The sequence below is a fragment of the Schistocerca nitens genome, chromosome 3 (assembly GCF_023898315.1).
Source record: "Schistocerca nitens isolate TAMUIC-IGC-003100 chromosome 3, iqSchNite1.1, whole genome shotgun sequence".
In the NCBI taxonomy this organism is placed as follows: Eukaryota; Metazoa; Arthropoda; class Insecta; order Orthoptera; family Acrididae; genus Schistocerca; species Schistocerca nitens.
Window position 1 is genome coordinate 48,862,493 of NC_064616.1, and position 22,438 is coordinate 48,884,930.

The 22,438-nt window shown below is 37.4% G+C and overlaps 1 protein-coding gene across 1 annotated transcript in view; it reads left to right on the forward strand.

Annotated features, from left to right (window-relative positions):
- LOC126247996 (kinesin-like protein KIF3A) overlaps positions 1–18,943 on the forward strand; it is a 110,967-nt gene extending 92,024 nt beyond the window's left edge. Inside the window, exons 12-13 of the mRNA XM_049948578.1 lie at positions 7,775–7,900; positions 16,109–18,943. Of these exons, the coding sequence (XP_049804535.1) occupies positions 7,775–7,900; positions 16,109–16,288 (306 nt within the window). The 3' untranslated portion in view covers positions 16,289–18,943. The remainder of the gene's footprint in view (positions 1–7,774; positions 7,901–16,108) is intronic.
- Positions 18,944–22,438: the final 3,495 nt, after the last annotated feature.

The following is a 22,438-nucleotide window of genomic DNA, read 5'->3' on the forward strand; positions in this document are numbered from 1 at the left end:
ACTTCTCTGAAACGACTGAATATGATGCTCCAGAGTCCACAAGAGCTTGGGCTGGCCGGCCATCCATGACGATGTCGACTTAGTTTCCTATCATTTTTGTAGTGATGGATGGCGAAGGATTTTGCTTTTCTGCGGCCTCATCTCCTTTGGTTTTACAGATTGCGGCAGCTAGGTGATCGGCTGGAGCTTCTAAACGGCAATGGAGACCTCGATCAGCGTGTTGGGGAGCGTCCTCTCCAGCGGCTAGCTTGCGGTGATGATGTCCTACGTTGTCCTGCACCCACATCTTCTTGTTCATCTTCGTCGTCCCGGAGTTGCCATTGGCTAAGATCGATCTACTGTCTTCTGGCGCGGGTATTGTCAAATATCCGACACCTTTCTCGAGAGTAGCCCACCACATGTCCCGGTCATCCACAGTGGAAACATAAAACTAGTTCCTCATGCAGCATTGTAGGAACGTAACTCCGCCTGGGTCTCACCTTTTTCACCATTTTAAAGGGAAATGAAGGATGAGAGATTGGGTTCAATGTCTGTCTTCCATTTCCTCCCATATGACCTCTTGAAGCATCTCGGTTTTTTGCTCCCTGTGCAATCCAAGTGCCTTCTGAACTTCCTCTGTCACTGTGTGATGAAGAACACTTGTGAAATCAGTTGCTTCCTCCATGACAGACATTGATATATGATGTTTGGAAGCTGTTCAAACTACTTGCTTTCTCTCTCTCTCTCTCTCTTTTTTTTTTTTTTTTTTTTTTTTTTTTTTTTTTTTTTTTAATGCATTGTCTCGATATACTTGCACCATTTTATGAAGTCGTCTGCTATCGAAACCTCCTTCAGGATTAGGGCTTGATACATGTCCTCAGCAAGACCCTTCATGAGATGTGCAACCTTATCTTCCTCCTTCATTCTAGGATCCACTATTTTACACAGCTCCAAGACGTCTTGAATGTTGGATGCTGTAGTTTGTCCTGGACGCTGTGCCCTGTACTTTTAATTTATCTTCAGCCTTGCACTTCTGTCATTGTGTGTCGCCGAAATACTTGCGCAGTTCCACCTAGAATACTTCCCAGCTTGTGAAATTCTCCTCGTTGTTCTCATACCATTGCTTGCCAGTGCCCTCCAAGTGGAAAAATATGTTAGCCAAACACACGGTGTCATCCCATTTGTTAAATTTGGCTATACGCTCATATACCTTCAGCCATTTGCTTGGATTGTGGCCATTGTCACCAGAGAACCCGGAGGGATGTCTCGTGAAGTGGCACACAGTTGCTATCACAAGTTCCAATACCCAGCGTCTCCACCAGAATAATGTCACGTAGAAGAAGGTGTAATTAGATGAATGACGAACACTAACTTCACTTAATGAAGAAATTAAAATTGTACAGTCCAGGTGAGTTTTGAAATCATGACCCTCCATGCAACAGTTTAGTATCATAACCACTACACTACAGCGCTACTCACCTTCTTCTGCAACAGTATATTTTATTTCTTAGAGAAGAGTGTCAAAAGGAAAGAATGCCTTCAGAAATTTGAGAAAATATATGGTAAAGAGCCAAAGAAAATTCTGAGGCATGTATGTACTAGGTGGTTATCTTTAGGCAGATGTGGGATCTGCTCTTGTCTTCGAGGAGGAAGTAATATTATGTACCCAAAACATTTCCACAATCTTGACGTCTTTCAGAATACCTATAGTTGAACAAAGTGGATCCAAAGAGTATCAGAAGAAGAGAATTCTTGATTCTTCTACTACACATGCCCTTAAAAGAATAGCATATTCTTCCAAATGTGACAAACCCACCCTAAAAAGTAAGACTTCTGCTACAACACGTGAGGAAAAATTGGTTGTGTTCGTATCCTCAGACTTGAACAAGGCATTTTGCACTTTTCTTCATGTGACAATTCCTGTATTTGACAAATTGAATATTGCCCTTCAGACTTCTTCCCCACAAGTTCACTTTTTATTAGAACTCCTAATGGATGTGCTAAAGAAGATGTTCACCAAGTTTGTTAATTTCAAAATTGTCAAAAGCTCCTCATTGCTTGAAGTTGAGTACAACTTGGCTCAAAATCAAAGAAGTGATGATGGGTTAGTTACTGGCACTCAGACTTCATAATGAACTATCTCCAGGATACCGATAAATCCCTTTTCTTTGCATCCGTGAGAAACTACTTTCGTACTGCCTGTGACTGCATCATCAACAAGTTTCCACTCAAGGGTGATGTGTTAAGGCATGCTGAAGGTTAGACACTTGAAGATGCACACTTTTCTTCCATTCGTTTTTTCTAGGAAATGTTTCCTGTCATGTTATGCGAGGAAGAGAATGAAACTAGAGATGAAGTGGTGAATAAGATTCAGAGGCAGTTCACAGTTCTTCAGGTAGATGACACTGGCTGTAAATCAAAATGCTGCAAGTGATTCCAGTTGGGCACAAATATCAAGAATTTGTGGAACTGATGAACTTCTTAAGTATAACCGAATTTCTAGAGTAATTCTCTCTATTCTATGACCATAGCAATGCTGAATGTGAACATGTTCTCAACATTGTAAAGAAAAATAGAAGAGAGTTCAGATCATCCTGTCCAATGAACCTCTGGAGTCTATCTGTTTTGAAGACCAGGAGTTCTGATCCCTGTTATGACAAAACTTTTTCTCAATACTTTTTGCAGGTAGCTAAAAAAGCCACTACTACGACTTTAAAGTAGAACTAGCATATGACTTGCAGTGTGTATTATACAGGGTGTAGAAAAAAGAATCATCCGATTCGGCATGTCTATATGTCAATGCAGTATTCAAATTGTTCTCACACTGCAGCGAGAATGTCTTGAGTTACAGCTTCCACACCTGCTGTTATGCAATGTGTCAGTTCAGTCATTGTCACTGGTAATGGAGCCACATAAACAGAGTCTTTTATAAACCCCCACCAGAAATAATCATATACGGTCATGTCTGGTGACCTTGAAGGCCAGTAATGTGATGCTGAATCATTTGGTACAGTGTGACCGATCGATCATTCAGTAATCCTTTAATTTAAAAATTCCCACAGTTCCAGATGCCAGTGCGGCAGTGCCCCATCCTGTTGTTAAATAAAGTCATTCAAATCAGTCTCCAACTATGGAAAAGAAGGTTCTCAAGCACATTGAGATATGTGCTCGTCACTAAACACTAAGTGTGGAAGAAAACTGTCATCCTCCAATTTGCCTACAATGAAATTTCAGAACTCCACACATTGTTGTTTGTCACCTTCACAGAGAGCTTGCAGTAGCAGAATTTTGTATGGTTTCATGTGTAAACATCAATGCAGCACACACCAGATGGACATCAGGGGCATGTTGAGCTGTCGAGCTGCGTGGCGAATGGATTTCTGCAGACTTCTTGTGAAACTATGGCAGATGCGTTCGACGCCTGTGTCATACACTTGGGGGATGCCCCAGCAATGGGCCTTTACACAAACAACCTGTTTCTTGGAATTGTTCATGCCATCGTCTGATGCTCTGTGCTGTAGGAGGATGCGCACCATACCTAGTACGAAAGTCACGCTGAACCGTTATTACTGACATGCACTGTGCAAAACATAGAACACAAAATGCTTTCTGTTGTCTCAACACCATATGTACTAGAACTGAAGTGGGGGGACAGTGCTGCAACCTGGCAGGAACCATGCAAAGCTCGAGAGTTTGATTTTCCCAACAGTTTGTTGGTCACACACAAATAACATAATAGTTACAATTTTTTTAAGACTGGATGATTCTTTTTATACACCATGTATTATTTCTTGCCTGTGTTATGTTAAACAAGTTTTATTGTGTAAAACATTTTTCAATTATCACATATCTTGCTTAATGTATCGAGGAAGTCCTGTTATGTATGCTTCAAACCAATATGCTGCTGTTTAACATGGATTTCTTCTTGATTGCTATGTTCATCTACAAATAATTGGCCTATGATGTAAGTAGATGTGATTTCATGGAAATATTCTGTTTAAAGCACGAATTATTGTATTTTGTAGCCCAGAAGTATTATTATTTTCGTCAAGCTGGGGGTCTATCGAAAACCGTTAGATTTTTTGTTGCACACGAGTTTTACTGATAGGCCTTTTCAAAAGTTGGCAGGAATGCAATTGCTAGAGACACTCCTAAATGAAATATATCTTAGAAATAATTACACTAGAAGACTGGCATACATCACTATTTTTCTTTTACTTTTCAAACCTCATAGCAAATACTGTCTCTGAACTATAATCACATGAATGTGCGATTTCCTCCCCCTTCTTTCTCTTCCCTGTACACACACACACACACACACACACACACACACACACACACACACACACACACACACACACACACACATTCATTCATTCATTCATTCATTCACATAGACACAACTTGCACACACATGATAACCAGTGTCCAGTCTGGCTTCAGCAGTCAGAGACAGTGGTGTATGTTGTCTGATTCAGAAGGACTTTCGGCTGAAAGCTTACTTATTTAGCAGTCTTTTTGTTGTGCCTGTCTGTGACTCAGCATCTCCACTATATGTTGAGCAGCAATCTATTCTTTTCATAATATTGCAATATTCCATCCTGGATTTTCCATTGTTTGAAATAAATGGAAAAACTTTAGATATGTTCAGATTCTTAGTTCCCTAACTTGTGCTTCACTATACAGGAAAATATAAATCTTATAATTAATTCATTCCTCTAACATGCTATTGCTACACAATCTAAGTCATCTGCTGTTGTGTAATGGCTGTAGTTGCCGGCTGACAATGAAATGCGAAGGAAAACTCGGAATTTCTTTCCAATCGTGGTGATCGTTGACCTTGTGCATACAAGTCATTGACCCAGTTCCCTGTACTATCAGTCTTACAACTTGAGATCTGCACTCATAAAGAACAGGAAATGTAAAGCAGCAGAATCGCTAATGTTAAGTCACTGATCTGTATACTAGTTCATCTAACATCTAAATCTCAGTCTCCCTTTCCAAGTCAGATTTTTTTGTACTAATTATCAGTACAGATGCAAGAAGGGGCGAAGAGAGAGAGAAAGTAAAAATAAAGATCTAAAGAGTACCAAATAGGAGGAAGAGAAACATAAACATATGAAGGAATGTTCCAAAGAGAGAGCTAGAATTGGGTGAGGGGTGGGTGGGGGGAGTTTGAGAGGCTGGTATGTGGAATGAAGAACAGGATGGGAGAGAAATGCAAACGACAGATAAGTCTTGCAGAGATTTATATTGGGGGTCATGTTTTCTTCAAATTATATAGTTTTATTGAGCCATTGCCAGTAAGTAGCATTGATGTGTGTTTCTTCTTCCTTCGCTAAAGTCTCTCGGTATGGATTGATACTTCCCTTTAGCTCAAAATTCAAAAAGTGCATGTATTCTGTCTAGAAATTGATTCACAAACTTCATCTTTACTTCCCATCTGTACATATTACCACCAAAACATGACTTTTTCTCCATTTAATCAATATACAACTAACACATTATGAAATCTATCAAAAATTCAACCATATACTTTGGCAGATAAGAAGCATGAAGCATGAAAAAAAGGCACCAAATATCAGGGTCGTCTAATAATTAGGACACTGTAAAATCCTTACAATCATCATCTAAGGAAAGCAGCTCCTCAGTTACATCCACACTTTCATTGTTGAGACACTCATCATATGCTGCACATTGTGAATTGATTTCTGCTTTGTCATCAGTATCCAATAGCAAATCGTCCTCAGTGCCATCCAGAGTATTGGAAACCCCACACTTTATGAAAGTTTGATCATTGATTCCACTATCACTTTTTCCCATGATCACACAAAACATCAGTTGATGCAGCTGCATAGCTCCACCTTTCGTAAACGACTTTTTACCACTCATCTGATTGTTCCTTTGTTCATACATGTGTTCTTTGACTGTTTTATTCAGAGAGACATCTAAAGGTTGTAGTATCAAAGTCAAACCAGTTGGTATAACAGCAATCTTACTATTGCTTCATGCTGTGTGATTTTTTGGTATTCTTATTTATGTGATTGTGAAACATATCCCACACCAACAAACTTGGTCGATTTTGTAGAGCACCTGGTCACCTCTACCACACGTTTTCCATCCACAATTTTACACCATTCTCATCCATTCATCCCTTTTTATGAAAATGTACAAAAATGTCTAGTGGAAATTTTATTTTAGGAACAGTTTTCCACTTGAAAATGACCATAACTTTTAACTTTGTTCCATCTGCCATGCATGTTGGTACTACTGTAAACCTGGTCTTTTCATGGCCTGTACTTTTGACTTTAACAGTGTTTATGCCTTTCATTTCCACAGTTCTTTTGTTTATCATATCAAAGTTTGTTGAGGTTTCATCCATATTTACAATATAAGGTAGTGAAAAGTTGTATTTTTGCCTCATAGAATTAACAAACTTATAAAAACTTGTAACTTTATTGTCAAGATCTTTCAGTAATTTCTTGTGACAGCATAACAATTCTGCTTCTGTTCTTGTACCCATTTTGCAATGCTATTTTTTAAATCTGGCCAGCAAGCTATTCCTCTCCTCATAGAACAAATTTTCATTGGCACTTTTTTAACAGCATCTTCTCTGTTATATCGAAAACCCTTGCTGCAGTATAGTTGTTTGATTCTTTAGCCTGTTTTATGAGTTTTAACTTGAATCTTGTGTTGTATTTCCTCCTTTTTGTTGGTTCCATCATTAGGCACACACTTCACAAATTTTCTGCCAATTACACATGCAGTACAAACTGTTTGAACATGCAACACAGCTTACAACAATACTTGTTAGCTGTACATATGAGTTTGTTGTTCGGCACATGCTTCTACAGGCAAAGCTGTAACAGTGCTGAAGGAGGCTTTTGCTTTATTACATGTGCAACCATACCAGCTTTGTAGTAGAAGAGCAGTTATGTCTGCAAAACTAAATAGCTAATACGACACTGTTATAAATACTCAAGATCATTACCTGAATCAGTGCATATATTATTATCCAGATGATCACTGTTCTAAAGTAACTTTATGGGTCATTGACAGTTTGGGGATCATCTTATAGGATGGGCATATGGTAAAATTATATGTCTTTGACAGAAATTTATACTTCGTCTTATCTGAAGGTCGTCTTACCCACCGAAATATATGGAAAATTTTCTGTTTTACTGTCACAGTGATTAGCTACACCCTCCATCGTCCTGGTCGTTTTTTCCAGTTGCCTATTTTTATCTGTACTTCTGCTCTAAGAAACATCCTGCGTGGGTGTATTATTTCCTGACCAATTGGATTAATTTCCGAGTTCAGCTCATATTTGAGTGGCCCATAATCAGCTTTCAAATCAAATTTAATTACACCAGACTGTATGCTGGGATCCTTTCCTAATGTTTATGTGTTGTGCCCCAAATGTGAAAATATTACTGAACTGCATTTCCCCTTTTTGAATCTGCATCCCCGCTGTAACAGCTGGTGGGTGATATCACTTCCCCCTACGATGATATCTATCCACCAGCTCATGGTACAGACACACCTCCTGCAAAATGTTCTACATTTCTTTGCAGCCATATGACTCAGTAATGTTTTTAAAGTATGTGACACACTTTGGTATGCGTGATGTATTTTCATATGTTAAGAGGATTATTTCTGCCTGTTTGTTTAAAATATGGATAACACTGTTGTGTCGTCCATTTTGATGTGTATCAGTTGTAATCTCAGGACTTATTTATTGTTGTCGTAATAGCTCCTGTGGTGTTTAAATACTTGAGTGTTAATGCAATTTCAGGAAATGATAGATCAATACGTTCATTGGAATGAAGACATTGGTGAGTGGCAGTTAAAGTGTGTTGCATACACAGGAAATAATATGAGGAAACAGTTGCCTGCAAACACAGCAGCACAAGGTTCTGAGGTATGTGAAGTCAATATGAGTAGTATTAATTTGTAGTTCAGTGTGATTTATGAGTGCCCCAACACTCTCAAACAAGAAGCTCTTTGTACTTTTATTTTTAGATTTTTCTCTCTGTATTTCTCTATTATCCTGAGTAACTGAGTGATAATTCTGTGACCTGTATTGTATCCTTTTTCTTGGCTGACATGGAAGGTAAAGATATAGAGATCAGTTTCAGAACACTAATCAGAACTGACATTCCATAGCCTGTGTTTAATGAGTTAGTACATGTGTAGAGGCTTGCACTTTTGATTGTTTATGGCTCAGTAGTGATATCACCTTCAGCACTGTCTAAAAGACACCAGAGCTAGTTTTTATTTCCTTTTATGTATTTTGTGTATCATAATTTTAATAGTGTGAATTTATGCCACCTATTGCAGCACAGTTGGTCATTTGACCCCATGTTGCAGCCTGCTCATAGTACTTTTTTTGTGACTGAGCCATTGCAGTGCAACAACCCGATTTTGTCTCTTCTTTTTATGAAATCTGGTCAGTGGGGTGGTTACCTTGTTTACGAGCTGGCTTTTCTATAGGACCCCAATTATGGTTACTTAGTTTGCTTTCAACAGACTTTCGTTTTCATTATTCATTTTGAATAAAACATCCCAATATTTTCACTTCCATGGCCACACCCTGAGAGGCAAGTAGATTTAAAAGAAACAGTCAGAAATACTGCACTAAGTAAATAATTTATATCCATATAAATTATGAGTCCTTTCTTACCACAAAACTTTTTTGTGGCATATTGAGGACAGATATAGGGCAGTAACGTGAAGTAGCAAAATTTTAAATGACTCTATACTGATACAAATTTTGACCTCTACTCACTCACTGACACTGCTCTTCTGTGAGAAGCTCTGTGACAGTCCCGTCACCATTACTCATCATGAGAGCCTATAAATGGTCTAGAATGTAATTTTCCATTGCAGCCTCACATTGCAGATGTACGAAACCTGGAACTACAGTGTGTCCATTTTTTCCACCATATCCAATGGGTGCCAAAAGATAAAAATGTATACTGGTGCTTTATTTTGCATTATGTTGCCTTATATTGTCTGAAAAGGTAAAACTAATGGTATACTGCTGCAGTGTAAAGCCTCTTCACCCCCCTCCCTCCCCCTCACCCCTTCTCCCATGTGGTGTTCGCATTTTGGTCACAAATCTTCACAATACACAAATGACCCCTATTACTGGAGATGGCTGATGACAGCTGCACGAGAACACTCAGTGAGACCAACTGTCAATCTGTATCACCTGCAGAGAACAACATTCCCATGGTCTTTGAATTGCTGCAAATATTTGACCAAGCAAAAATCTGTAGCAAGAGTGAGGAATTTTTATCCCATCTGGAAAGCGGCACGTGGGTGTGCTCCTGAAAACTGAAGGGTAGACCGAAGGTAGGAAGCTAGGAGGAGCCGGTGAGGCAGAACACTCAGTACTGCAGTGTGAATTTAAATCACCTTTACTTTAGCAAGAAGATGAATACATAACTTTGCACTGAGGAGCACGTAGGTGCGAAGCCGGATGTATCAAGCTCACAGAAGATACACAGGCAAAATCTGTAGTGGCCCGCCCACTACGAAATAGAAACAATGTTGCTAGGTCGTCTACTTGGAATCAGATGGGTAGAATCGGGAGTGGTGCTCGTATAGCTGCACAGCACCGGCTAGAGGGCGCTGTCGTCGGTGTCGTAGTTCAAATGGCTCTGAGCACTATGGGACTCAAGGTGTCGTAGTGCCAACCTAGCAGAGAGCACCTACGTTGTGGCATTGTAGCTATTGATACAACAAGGACACTGTCATCTTCCTGGATGCTGGGCCCTGGGCTTGAATATTCATGTTCGTGCAGGGTTTACAATCCCCTCTCCATCTGTTTCTACTGAACCCACATCTCGTTCCTCTTCCTTGGCTCTGGAGACGTATATGTGGATCACAGACGGGTGAGAATTAAGCAGCAGTGTATAATACACCTTACACCTATACATGCCTTGCAAGGTTTTGAAGGATGAGAAAGACTGACTGTGATTCCCTAGTTGTGTTAAAAAGTTGCTACAAAAGCAGAGAGCTTTACTGCAAATTCAATCAAAGTAAAAATCTAATTGACAAACGGAAGCTGAATGGAGCCAAAATGAGTACTAGTAGAGAAGTGCGAGAAGCATTTAGTGAATTCAGAACTAAAATTTCGTCAACTGATCTGAACAAAAAGTCTAAGAACTTTTGGTCCTACCTACAGTCAATAAGTAAGGTCAGTCACTTATTCAACATACTGGCGCCGAAATTGAAGATACAGGAGAGAAGGACAAGTTTCAATGCAGAAGATCTTAGCATAGTTCCACCTTTCAGTTGTTGCATGAATGCCAAAATGGGAAATATTGAAATTAGTGATTTGAATTGATTTTCTATTATACTGTCAATTAACAGTGAAAAGGCCTCTGGATATATGAGATGTCTGCAAGGTTCTGCACAGATTGTATGATAGAACTTGCTCCCTCTTGTAGCAGAAGTTTATTGTAGGTCACTGGAGGAGTGGAGGGTACCAAGTATTTGGAAATTTGCACAGATAATTCCCCTTTTCAAGACTAGATGGTAGACATGCACATAATTGTAGACCTATATCACTGTCATTAATAGGTTCTTGAATTAGGGAATGTGTCTTATGCTTGCACATGTCAAGCATGGCATCCTGATTACATTTATACCAGGTGTGTAGAATTGTAGGTGCATACAATAGTGATAACACAGAATAACTATCATGGTCGCTAACATTCGTGTGTTAAGGGAAAGACAAAACTGATAGCGAAGAGAGATTGGGTGCAAGTCTTCTGCATAGTTGGTTTGGGATGATACCATGTAAGACATATACAAAGATCTACATAATAGAAAAAAGCATAGTTTGTGCATACAGGGTGTTAATGGTTGGTTGTCTAAAAGCTGTTATGGAAAATCTTTGTGTCAATAAAAACAGTCTGGTTTTTACTCCTACTCAAGACTAAGGGAATCTTAAATTTACGTTCTTGAAATATCAAGACAATCCAATAAACACAATGTGATATTGAAAGAGGTAAGGACATGGAGCATCAGTGACCAGCTTTTAACTATCAGCATTCAGGTTTTCTTCCCATGTGACTATACAAAATTTTTGAACTGACACGGCAGGCTGAAATAAGCTGTGCATAGCATTGTAGAGGGAAGTATGAACATGCACAAATTTTTACCCGACAAATGTGAGAAAATCTTCACAACTACAGGAGACCTAAAGAAGTAAATCTAGAATAACATTGAAGCCTTGCTTCCTCTTTATTCGGAGGGAATTCTATTATTGCATGTGCGTTTGGTGCATGTTCATCCTTAAATTTACCATCTCTTTGTGATGGCCACACAATATCAATCAGAACTCAAAGCCAGCGATTTTTCTAGCCAAGAAAATTTACAGAATGCTGCACAAGCATACCTCCGCTCCCTCTCTCCAGCTTACCTAATTTGATGTAAAAGAATGCTTTGAGAATAACGTATTGAAAATGCTAATGTATTTACTGCAAATGTCCTAAAAGACATCTTGTGTTAAGCCTACCAGCACTGTTAGGAAGGTTGACAGTAACAATGCAACCACTACACTAACACTTGCAGATTTGATTTTGAATAAAAGGATTTTTATCCATTGTTACTCTTCAATCCTTAGGACAAAATTTGTACAACCCTGTAAAATATAAATTCTGAGGTGGCAATGCAGCTCACACAAATCCTGAATTTGAAAAATTCTGATGGTTGATAAGTCAATGTTTATACTGTGGATGTCTGTACATCTTCTATTTGGATAAATTTTGATTATTTCTTAATAGTGATTGAGAGGATAGACTACCACTTAAATTTAAGATTAAATTCTGAACTGAGAATATTTGTATAAAAGTAATAATAACTGCTTTCTTAAGCTTTTGGAACTTAATTCCTATTGCGTGCAGAAAGAATGCAGATGTATTTTGATGGGCTTCAGTTGTAATTTATGACGGGAGGGGACTAGAAGATGGGAAAAGATTGTGTACAGCAGGAACAGGCAAGTTGTATATGTAGTCACCTGAAAGTGAAAAAGATGTGGTTAAAACAGTGAAAAGTGAACTAGTAATAAAATTTTTAAAGAAATATGAAAAAGGATGGAAAAGGCATAAGGATGACAGAATTTAAAAAAAATTTAAAAAAAATGACGGAGATGAAGAGTGAAAGATATCTAAACTAGTAAGAAATACGGAAGGAAGAGGAGATTGCAAATGGAACAAGCTACAAACAGCATCACAGTACTCTTCTCACACCTGAGTAGGTGAGAACTTCTTATCCAGCATGTCGTGCAGTACAGCAATGCCTTGCTCTAAATGTCAATTTTTTGTCTATTTTTAATTTATTTATTTACACATCAAGTTCCGCAGGACCAAATTGAGTAGCAAATCATGGGACAGGTCAGTACATGAAATCACAACATAAAAGTAAAATGTTTATTAGCCCAAAAAAGTCAAGCTATAAGTTTAAGTAGATGCAGTCAACATTATTACCTAAGAATCAGCTTAAATTTCAAGGAACTCCTCAACAGAATACCCAGACTAGTGAACAGGGGTCGACGAGAAGTTCGCGAACTTACAGCACTTATTGCCTGAAGTGCCTGTTTCTGAGCCAAAAATATGCTTTTAGAATGGGAAGAGTTAACCCAAATATAATACCATCCAACGTAAGAGAATGAAAATAAGCAAAGTAGATTAATTTTCGTGTTGAATAATCACTTACTTCAGATACCGTTTGAATAGTAAAACTGGCAGCATTAAGTCTTTGAACAAGATCCTGAATGTGGGCTTTCCACGACAATTTACTATCTATCTGAACACCTAGAAATTTGAACTGTTCAGTTTCACTAATCATATGCTCATTCTGTGAAATTAAAATGTCGGGTTTTGTTTAATTGTGTGTTAGAAATTGTAAAAACTGAGTCTTACTGTGATTTAGTGTTAGCTTATTTTCTACAAGTCATGGACTGATGTCATGAACTGCACTATTTGAAACTGACCCAATGTTGCACACAACATCCTTTACTACCAAGCTATTGCCATCAGCAAACTGAAACATTTTAGAGTTACCCATAATACTATCATTACCCATACTATCGTTACCCATAATACTATCATTTATATAAATAAGTAACAGGAGTGGCCTCAACACTGATCCCTGGGGCACCCCCCCCCCCCCCAATTTGACTGTACCCCACTCAGACCCCACATCACAGACATTCTCAGCACTGTGAATAATGACCTTTTACTGTCTGTCGTTAAAGTAAGAGGTGAAACAATTGTGAGCTACTCCCTGTATTCCATAGTGGTCCAACTATTGTGATCAACACAATCAAACGCCTTAGTTAATTCAAAAAATATGCCTAGCATTTGAAACCTTTTGTTTAACCCATCCAGTACCTCACAGAGAAAAGAGAATATAACATTTTCAGATGTTAAACAACTTCTAAATCCGAACTGTACATTTGATAACAAATTGTGCGATATAAAATGATCAATTATCCTTACATACACAGCCTTTTCAATAACTTTAGCAAACACTGATGGCATAGAAGTAGGTCTAAAATTGAAACTTCCTGGCAGATTAAAACTGTGTGCCCGACCGAGACTCGAACTCAGGACCTTTGCCTTTCGCGGGCAAGTGCTCTACCAACTGAGCCACCGAAGCACGACTCACGCCCGGCACTCACAGCCTTACTTCTGCCAGTACCTTGTCTCCTACCTTCCAAACTTTACAGAAGTAAGGCTGTGAGTGCCGGGCGTGAGTCGTGCTTCGGCGGCTCAGTTGGTAGAGCACTTGCCCGCGAAAGGCAAGGGTCCCGAGTTCGAGTCTCGGTCGGGCACACAGTTTTAATCTGCCAGGAAGTTTCATATCAGCGCACACTCCGCTGCAGAGTGAAAATCTCATTCAGGTCTAAAATTGTCTACATTATCCCTTTCTTCCTTTTTATAAAGCAGCTTTACTACTGAGTACTTTAATTGTTCAGGAAACTGACCATTCCAAAGGAAAAATTACAAATATGGTTAAGTACGGGGCTAACATGTGCAGCACAGCACTTTAATATTCTGCTAGACACTCCATCATATCCATGGGAGTCCTTAGTCTTCAGTGATTTAATTATTGACTCAATCTCCCCATTGTCTGTATCACAGAGGAGTATTTCAGACATCTATCTCAGAAGGCATTTGCCAAGAGAGTTATATGATTCCCTGTAAAAACTAAATTTATTTAATTCACCAGCAATGCTCAGAAAATTATTGTTAAATACTGTACATGTATCTGATTAATCAGTAACAGAAATATTTTTACTACAAATTGACATATCGTCGACCTTGTGCTGCTGACCAGACACTTCCTTCACAACTGACCATCGGGTTTTAATTTTATCCTGTGAATTAGCTACTCTATTTGTGTATCACATACCCTTTGCCTTTCTAATAACATTTCTAAGCACCTTACAATACTGTTTGTAATTGGCTACTGTAGCTTGATTGTGACTGCTTCTAACATTTTGATATAGTTCCCGCTTTGTTCTACATGATATCCTTATCCCACTAATAAGCCACCCAGGCTGTCTTCTACTGCTAGTACCCCATTTAGAACATTTTAATGGAAAGCAACTCTCAAAGAGCATGAGAAATGTGTGAAGGAAAGCGTTATATTCGTCATCTATGTTATCGGCACTATAAACATCCTGCCACTCTTCTTCCTTGCGAGGTTTAGAAAACCTTGTCATTGGATTAACTTTCCTACATAGTTTGTAATTATATGTTACATTTGTTTGGGTACGAAAGCCTTTTAGTGTTGAATTTTATGCATCATGGTCTGAAAAGCCATTCACCCTTTTACTAACAGAATGCTCATCTAGTAATGAAGAATGAATAAAAAATATTGTCTGTGGCTGTGCTGCTGTTTCCCTGCACCCTAATTGGAAAAAACACAGTCTGCATCAGATCATATGAGTTTAGGAGATCTACCAACATCCTTTTTCTTGCGCAATTGTATACAAAATTAATATCGAAGTCACCACATATAACTAATTTCTGGTACTTCCTATAAAGTTAATCAAGAACCCTCTCTAACTTGAGCACAAAAGCTCCGAAGTCAGAGTTAGGGGTACTATAAAAAACAAAAATTAGAAGTTTAGTTTCACTAAATTCAACTTCCACTGCACAACATTCAAATATCTGTTCAGTGCAGTGCCATGATACATCTATGGACTGAAATGGAGTACTGCTTTTACGTACATGGCCACTTCCCCACTCCGCAAGGAACTCCTTGAAAAACAGCCAGCTAATCTGTATCCCGGTAAAGAAAGCCTCTGAATTGTCAAATTATTTAAGTGCTGCTCTGATATACCAGTAATTTCAGAGTTAACATCTGTAAGCAGTTCACTAACTTTATCTCTAATACCTGTTATATTTTGATGAAATATGCTAATTCTTTCTCTACTTGGAAATGTGACAACCTCTGAAGGTAATTCCTTAGTTAGAGGGACTTTCTTTAAGCAATATACCTATCAGCTGACTTCAATCTAAAAAAGGTGCAGATCTAACACCAGCTACAACAGGAATTTTTCCACGAGTGATCCCACCACCACCCTCTACACTGTCACCTATAAGCTGTGCCAACCTCCCCTTCCCATACCTATTGAGGTTCAGTCCATGCCTAGCGAAACCTGAACTACTGACAGACTCAACTGGCACCATTGCAATGTGACTCATGCCCTCTGCCATCAGTGCCTTCTCCAGCCCCATGTTAACGCGCCTTCACCTTGTTTCTGTTTCCCATTTGATTCCTCTCAATTTTTGTTTTATTACACTACACAATCTTAGTATCTTTCCCACCGTCCTTCCTTGTTCACCAATCTCAATTAGTTCCTTTCTTTCTTCTTCCATTTTTCCCTGTACAACCACGAGTAGCTCAATTACAGATAATAAGTTGTCATCTCTACTTTTTATGTGGTTGTCCAACACTCAGAATTTTATATTAAAAGGGTGTTGTTTGTTGTACCAGTCATTAATGTAAAAAATTAGATTTCTAAAAGTTATTTCTGGATACATAGAAAGTTAAGTGAAATCATAGATTTAAAACCTAGACATTGTGTGTGCATTTATTTCAGTATCAACAGCCTGATCTGTCACATGTCTACTTGTCGTACTCGTCAGAACTTGCGGCAGCTTCAGGACGTGGAAAGTCAGCACGCCATGCACAAGCACAAAGTTTGTTACAAAGGAAGCAAAAGTCATCATCTGCAGTGCCCACATCTTACAGGAAACAGGATTGCCCTGCACAGCTCTGATGTTCATAATGAGTTCCTCCATTGATATTATTTGTTATTATTCATTGTACTTGAAGCTTCAGCATAGCTGATGCTTTTGATTTATTCAGTATTATTTGTTGTTTATTGTATGCTGTTATTGTATGCTGTAGGGCATTAACAGAAGATGTTTTCATGATTTTGAGACTGAAACTTTGCATTGTTCACTCTGCAGATCATGAAATACTTGTCTGTCTGAGCAATATAAAAATATAAGAATGTTTATGCTCTGTGTTTTCAAGTATTCTAAGTTGCTGACTATATTTGTGAATATGAATAGTGAGAATACTACCATATCTACAGCTTTTTGCATTGCTTGTATAAAATGTGTAAACTTTTTAAATTTGACAGATTTTATTAGTGTGTGTCAGTGCCAATACAGATCAGTCTGTTCTGTTTATGCAAATTTTCTTTGGTGAATTCAGAGGACAGTGCAGGATGTAACCTGACACCTCCCTAGAATCATGTTTCCAATCAGAGAAATGATATGCTTGAATCATCAACATAAAAAGTTGAAATAGCTTTATAAAGCAATAGATGTGTATGAAATTAGATAGTATTACATCAGACATTAAAAAAAAAATCTAAATTAAAAACGCCAAGACTGAGAATTGTTTATGTGGCTGCTGATGTACTGAAGTGTGTAGGTTAGTGATCTCTGGCATTTGTCTAAAATCATCTGCTCCATACTTCTTTATCATGAGAAATCTGGTGTGTGAACATCTTACTTAGACTGATTTGCATGCTGCAGTAGTCTTTTTTATTGAACAATGAGATTATTTTCATATTTTGTAATTGAGCTTCATATAAGAGAACCACTTTGGATTCAGTGTTAACACATAAGCATCCTCATTCTTTTTATTATCCTTTAGCATGCGAAATCCAGGACATTCGCATTCATTGGTCTGTACGTGAGTAGCGTCCCATGTTAGTAATAGACAATTCTTTTCTAATTACTTGCTGCTGTTGAGTTTGGGTGTTTCCTTATTTATACACTTTTTGTAAAGAAATGTTCTTCAATATTATTGTGACTCACAACAAAAATGATCCCTGTGCCTTTTATGAGTATTTCTAAGATACATCCTGTATGAACAGCAATAATGTTTGAAAATAAATAGGTTATGTGTTGACTAGAGCACCTTGAAACAAGCTGATAAAAAATAATCCACTATATTCGACCCTCCCGTCGCAGGAATGCTATTATACTGTGTCAGCGCTTGACTGACAAACCATACACAAGCAGTTATTTTTTATACAATGTTTATACACTGAGGAATATATTTTCATATTACTTGAATAACTCCAAGTCTCCTCTTGAACTGCCACAGTAACTTACACCAACATAAAGTCCTGCCCTTTGAAATGAAGGTGTCTTAAGCAGCTGTTGTTATTATTTGAGCCAAGAAATAATTTTATAATGCATTTTTTGAGTAAGAGGAACCCGTTAGGAAAGAATAATCTCTCTGCTCTTCGTGTGTAGATTTTCACTTTTCCCATTCCTTTGATTTGTAATATTTAATGAATTAAGAAAAACTAGTAATATTTTTGGGATTTACGTTTTTCACATAAAAGTGTAATGCTTGTGTGCCTTTCTTTAACTACAAACTGTAATAAATATTTCTAATCAATTTGTGGCATGGCCTGACTCAAAAACTGATTGAATTGTGATATTGAGTTGCTATTTGTTGAAGAATTTCAAGCAGGCATAGTTGAAATAGTAACAGCGTATCAGACCATGGACACAGCATACTGGTGGTACTCATCAGTATGAATATGGAGAAAAGTAATGGCACATTTATCAGACTTATAACCCTTCTGAAGTATACTGGACCACATTTCTTCTTCTTTTGTTGATTTTAATGGATTAGGGTTTAACCTTATTCTGTGTTTAGAAATTATCTGTTCACCTTTACTTTTTTTTATATTTCCCTTCTACCACCTGGCTTATAAGCTAATACTACTTTTAGGAATGTTTTATATATGTGTTGATACCAAGTTTTGTGCTACTTAATCCTTAATTGGCAGGATTTGTTCTTTCACAGTTGGTGCAGTCAATGTGTTTTATGTTGATAAATATCACACTAAATGAAAGAGGTCTAAGATCCTTGAATACTGAAAATAAAGTCCCAAATACAGATAAATTTAAATTAATATCGCACATGATTTTCAGCTTTTAAGAATTTCTTATTTATTTGATAGCTAACACCATCGTTACACAAAAATAGTTTCAGAACAGTGTGATAACCAAAGCAAAATGTAGTTAATAAATTATTCTTGATTATTAGCAGAACAATTCTTTTCAGAAATCCCTTTTCTGCACATTTAATTTTCCTAAAGCTCTTAATTTTAAAATATTTTACTTTCATACCTGGTGTGATCTTCGTTTTTTCTTGTGTGGGTAGGTGATTTATATCAAGGCTCACATGCCATACCAAATACTTTGTACCAAAATCTTATTATACACTATGACATTACTATGATCCAGGCATTGTCTCAAAATCATCATTCACAAAAACTAACAATGTTTAAAATATCTTCTTTAAATACTTCCAATTTGGGATAATGCCATTTATTTAAATATTAAAAAGAATAGGGTGTGTTAGACTCCTTTATTACCTTTCAGTCTTTATTTTACCAGTGTTTCATGTATTGTATAAAATTTTTTGTCATGTTTATATAAATTGTCAGATGTATTTTTCTAAATCCATAAAAGGTAAATAAGTTGAATTCTCATTTGTTCTTTGTTACTTGTTGGAGAAAAAAATATATTTTCTTTCTAAATACTGTTTGTTTTTCATGAATCACAAGTTCTAAAATGATCTACATGTATGTAATTATTATAATCTTTGTGGTATCATTCTTGACTAAATATATTACTTATGCTGTTTTTCATGAACTGTACTAAGCTTGTTTGCCAATATAAAGTGATACAGAATCTCTGATGTACTAGGATGCCTTTGTAATTTAAAGTATCCATTTGTGGCTTCTTTCATATCATTTCCTGTCATCAATGGAACATTGCATTACATCTCCCTGAAAATGGGTATCAGTAACATTAGATGAGTGTATTCCTGAGACTTTCTATTTGCCTTTTTTCACATGTATTAAAACTTAATTGTAACAAAAATGTGTGGCCTGTGACATTAGTTTAAATATTTTTCAAAATGAATGTTTTGAAAATGTTTATCGAGTAATCCAATATAAGCAGCACAGCGAAATTAAATGTACATTTGATATGTACTATTACCCACCAAAGCTTTATAAAATACGTAGATTATAAACAGTAATTTGTGAATAATCAATATTATGCTAGTCAGTACTTTGAGGTTTTATGTTAAATTTTTATTTTTTTGTTAATATACGGACTTAATACACGAGAAACTGCCAGACCATGTAAAAAATAGATCTTTGTTAATTTATTGAAAATGCAAATATGCTTACATTAGTGTGGCTTACTGTTGTTATTGTGTAGATGGTGCTGAGTAAGAAGCATGTTAAAGTAGCTTTAATTTCAAGTTACACTATTGACTCAGAACACTGCTTCATACTACATGGAGTGGTGGTGTATGTGATATGACTTTACTAGTCACTCTTAATCTACATATATTGTTTTAATGTTTACTATTTTGTAATATGGATCAAATTGTTTTGTTAGTTAATTTATACATGGCAGTAAATTTTCTGGAACTAGTTGTCTAATATTAGCATTTTGTATATACTTTTCCTTTTATATTTTATAAATTTTCACGTCTGTTTTGTTATTTTTATGTAATCTGTTAAAAATATATATTGTAAAAAAAAAACTAGACATTTTACATTCCAATGCTTTCCTTTGGCAGATGATATAAATATCCAGTGATGAATATCACTGCTTGTAATCATTTGTTCAGGGTCTGTTTGCATGTATTTCAGCTACTCAGAATTGTAGGAGTTCCCAGCTATTTATGAACTTTTCCCAGTTTGTGGGAAGCCCTTGATTTCTTATATCCATTGCCTCTCTTTAAGGTACATCCAGTTGTGGTCCCTGAACTATTGTATTTATGTCAGACAAAGAAAGGGATGGAGATAGCATCCCTAAAGTATTATATTTTGATATTACTAGTGGATCATTGTCAGTCACATGCTATACAATTATATTCCCACTTATTTAAATACGTACTTGCAAACAGAATAGAAAATTTATCAGTTGTGACAGTTTAAAAGTTGTGCCAGATGGAGTCAAACCCAAATCTCTTACTTCCATGAGCAGTTACCAAAACTACTTAGACCAGGTGCATGCACTGGTGCATCGCAGAGTGCAGAAGACGGCTGCGCTATGTTGATGACGGTGCAGACCCCCCACTCCTCGGCTTTGCGCAACAGTGCTGCCTCTCACTTCCTTAGCTTGTGTCGCTCGCGCCGTCTGTATCGACCTGTTTCAAAGCTTTTACCCTGTTGTCTTCGTCATTGCCAAATACTAATGTACACTAGGTGGAGAGCTTAGTTTGGTGTACCGGTACAAAAGAGATTTATATAACAACTGTAATGGTAAAAATATTAAATTTGGTTTCAACACAAATGTATCTTCCTATGTGCTCTTTATTTTATTTGCAATTATGCTACTAAGATCTGGAACAAGAGAATGGCTGACAGCAACTCTGAGAGAATTTTTTAAATTACAATTAGAAATACTCGCACGCAATCTAGTTTTTGTACAAGACAAAACAGAAAAAAACCTTTCACATACACAAGTGGAACCAAACATACAAATAATCTTCACTTCTTCTCTGTGTAACTTGGGAAATTCTTCCTTTGGCAAATTCTGGTGGAATTGGAGCAAACCTTTTGTATTGTAAAACACGTCCTTTCGGTGAACATCGCTTTGCAAATCAATTAGTTCAAAATGTAAATATGAAGGCGCACTTTCAATATTCATCGAAAAAGGTTTCACAAAAACATCGAGAATTGGCTGCAGGTAGGTAATTTCCTGAAACAATAACAAAGCCAATGTTAATAAATGAAAGTAATATAAGCCGTTGTTTCGAAGTACTAAAATGCGATAGATTTTAATAAACATTTAATGTGTACTATTGGTTTTAATGTAATGTTACACTTGCATATGTAACGCAATCTCCTTTATTTAGCTGTATGTCATATACCGGCACAACATTACCTGGAATCGGTCGTTAAACGCATTTTTAAGGGATTGTAGCACCTCGACGTATTTTTCAAAGCGCGCTCCTTCCTGCACAGATGCTGTCAAACAAAAACGTAGTACCGTTTTGATTAGAGCGGTTATAAAAATCAGGCTGTTTCAATAAAGGTACAATTTATATCTCGCTTACCTAGTTCAGGAAAGTGTTGCGTATTTTTCTCTGAAAGGTTGTTTTTGAGGAGCTTCAGTGTATAGTGGAAAGCGTTTATTTTGCTGATCATATCATTGATGAGATTGTTTTCTTTTTGGAGTTTCAGACTTAAATCATTTAGGAGAGCCATAGTGTCTGCTAAAAATCCTAAATCAGCTACCCATTCAGGGTAATGAAAAAGTGGCTCCGGACATCCTTTGCTCTCCAAAAACTGAGCCACAGTGCGGCGTAGTCGATAAATTCGGGAAATCACTGTCCCTTTGCTCAGCCAGCGAACCTCAGCATGGTAGGGAATATCTGGATACTCCTCTTCAAAGGAAATCAAAAATTCTTGGAATTGACGATGAGCGAGTCCATGAGAACGAATGTAGTTCACGATACGAACCACTACCTTCATCACATCTTGAAGACCTATAACTTTCCCACTAAGAGCCTCTTGGTGTGCAAAACAATGAATGGAAGGTAAATTTGACATGTTAAGTTTTTTCCGCAGTAGGCCAATAAACCCTTTTGCTTTACCGCACATTGCTGGTGCCCCGTCTGTGGTTACGGAAAACAGCTTTTCCCAAGGGAGTCGTATTCCTTCAGCTGCCATTTCAACAACTGCTAAAATATCCGCCCCTGTAACAGTGTCCTTCAACGAAATCATATCCAGGAGCTCTTCCGTTACCTGTAGGTCGTCATCCACTCCACGCAAAAATATTGCTAACTGAGCCGTCTCGTTAATATCCGTGGACTCATCAAGTGCAATGGAGTACGCTAGGAAGTTTTCAATTTTGGCTGCCAG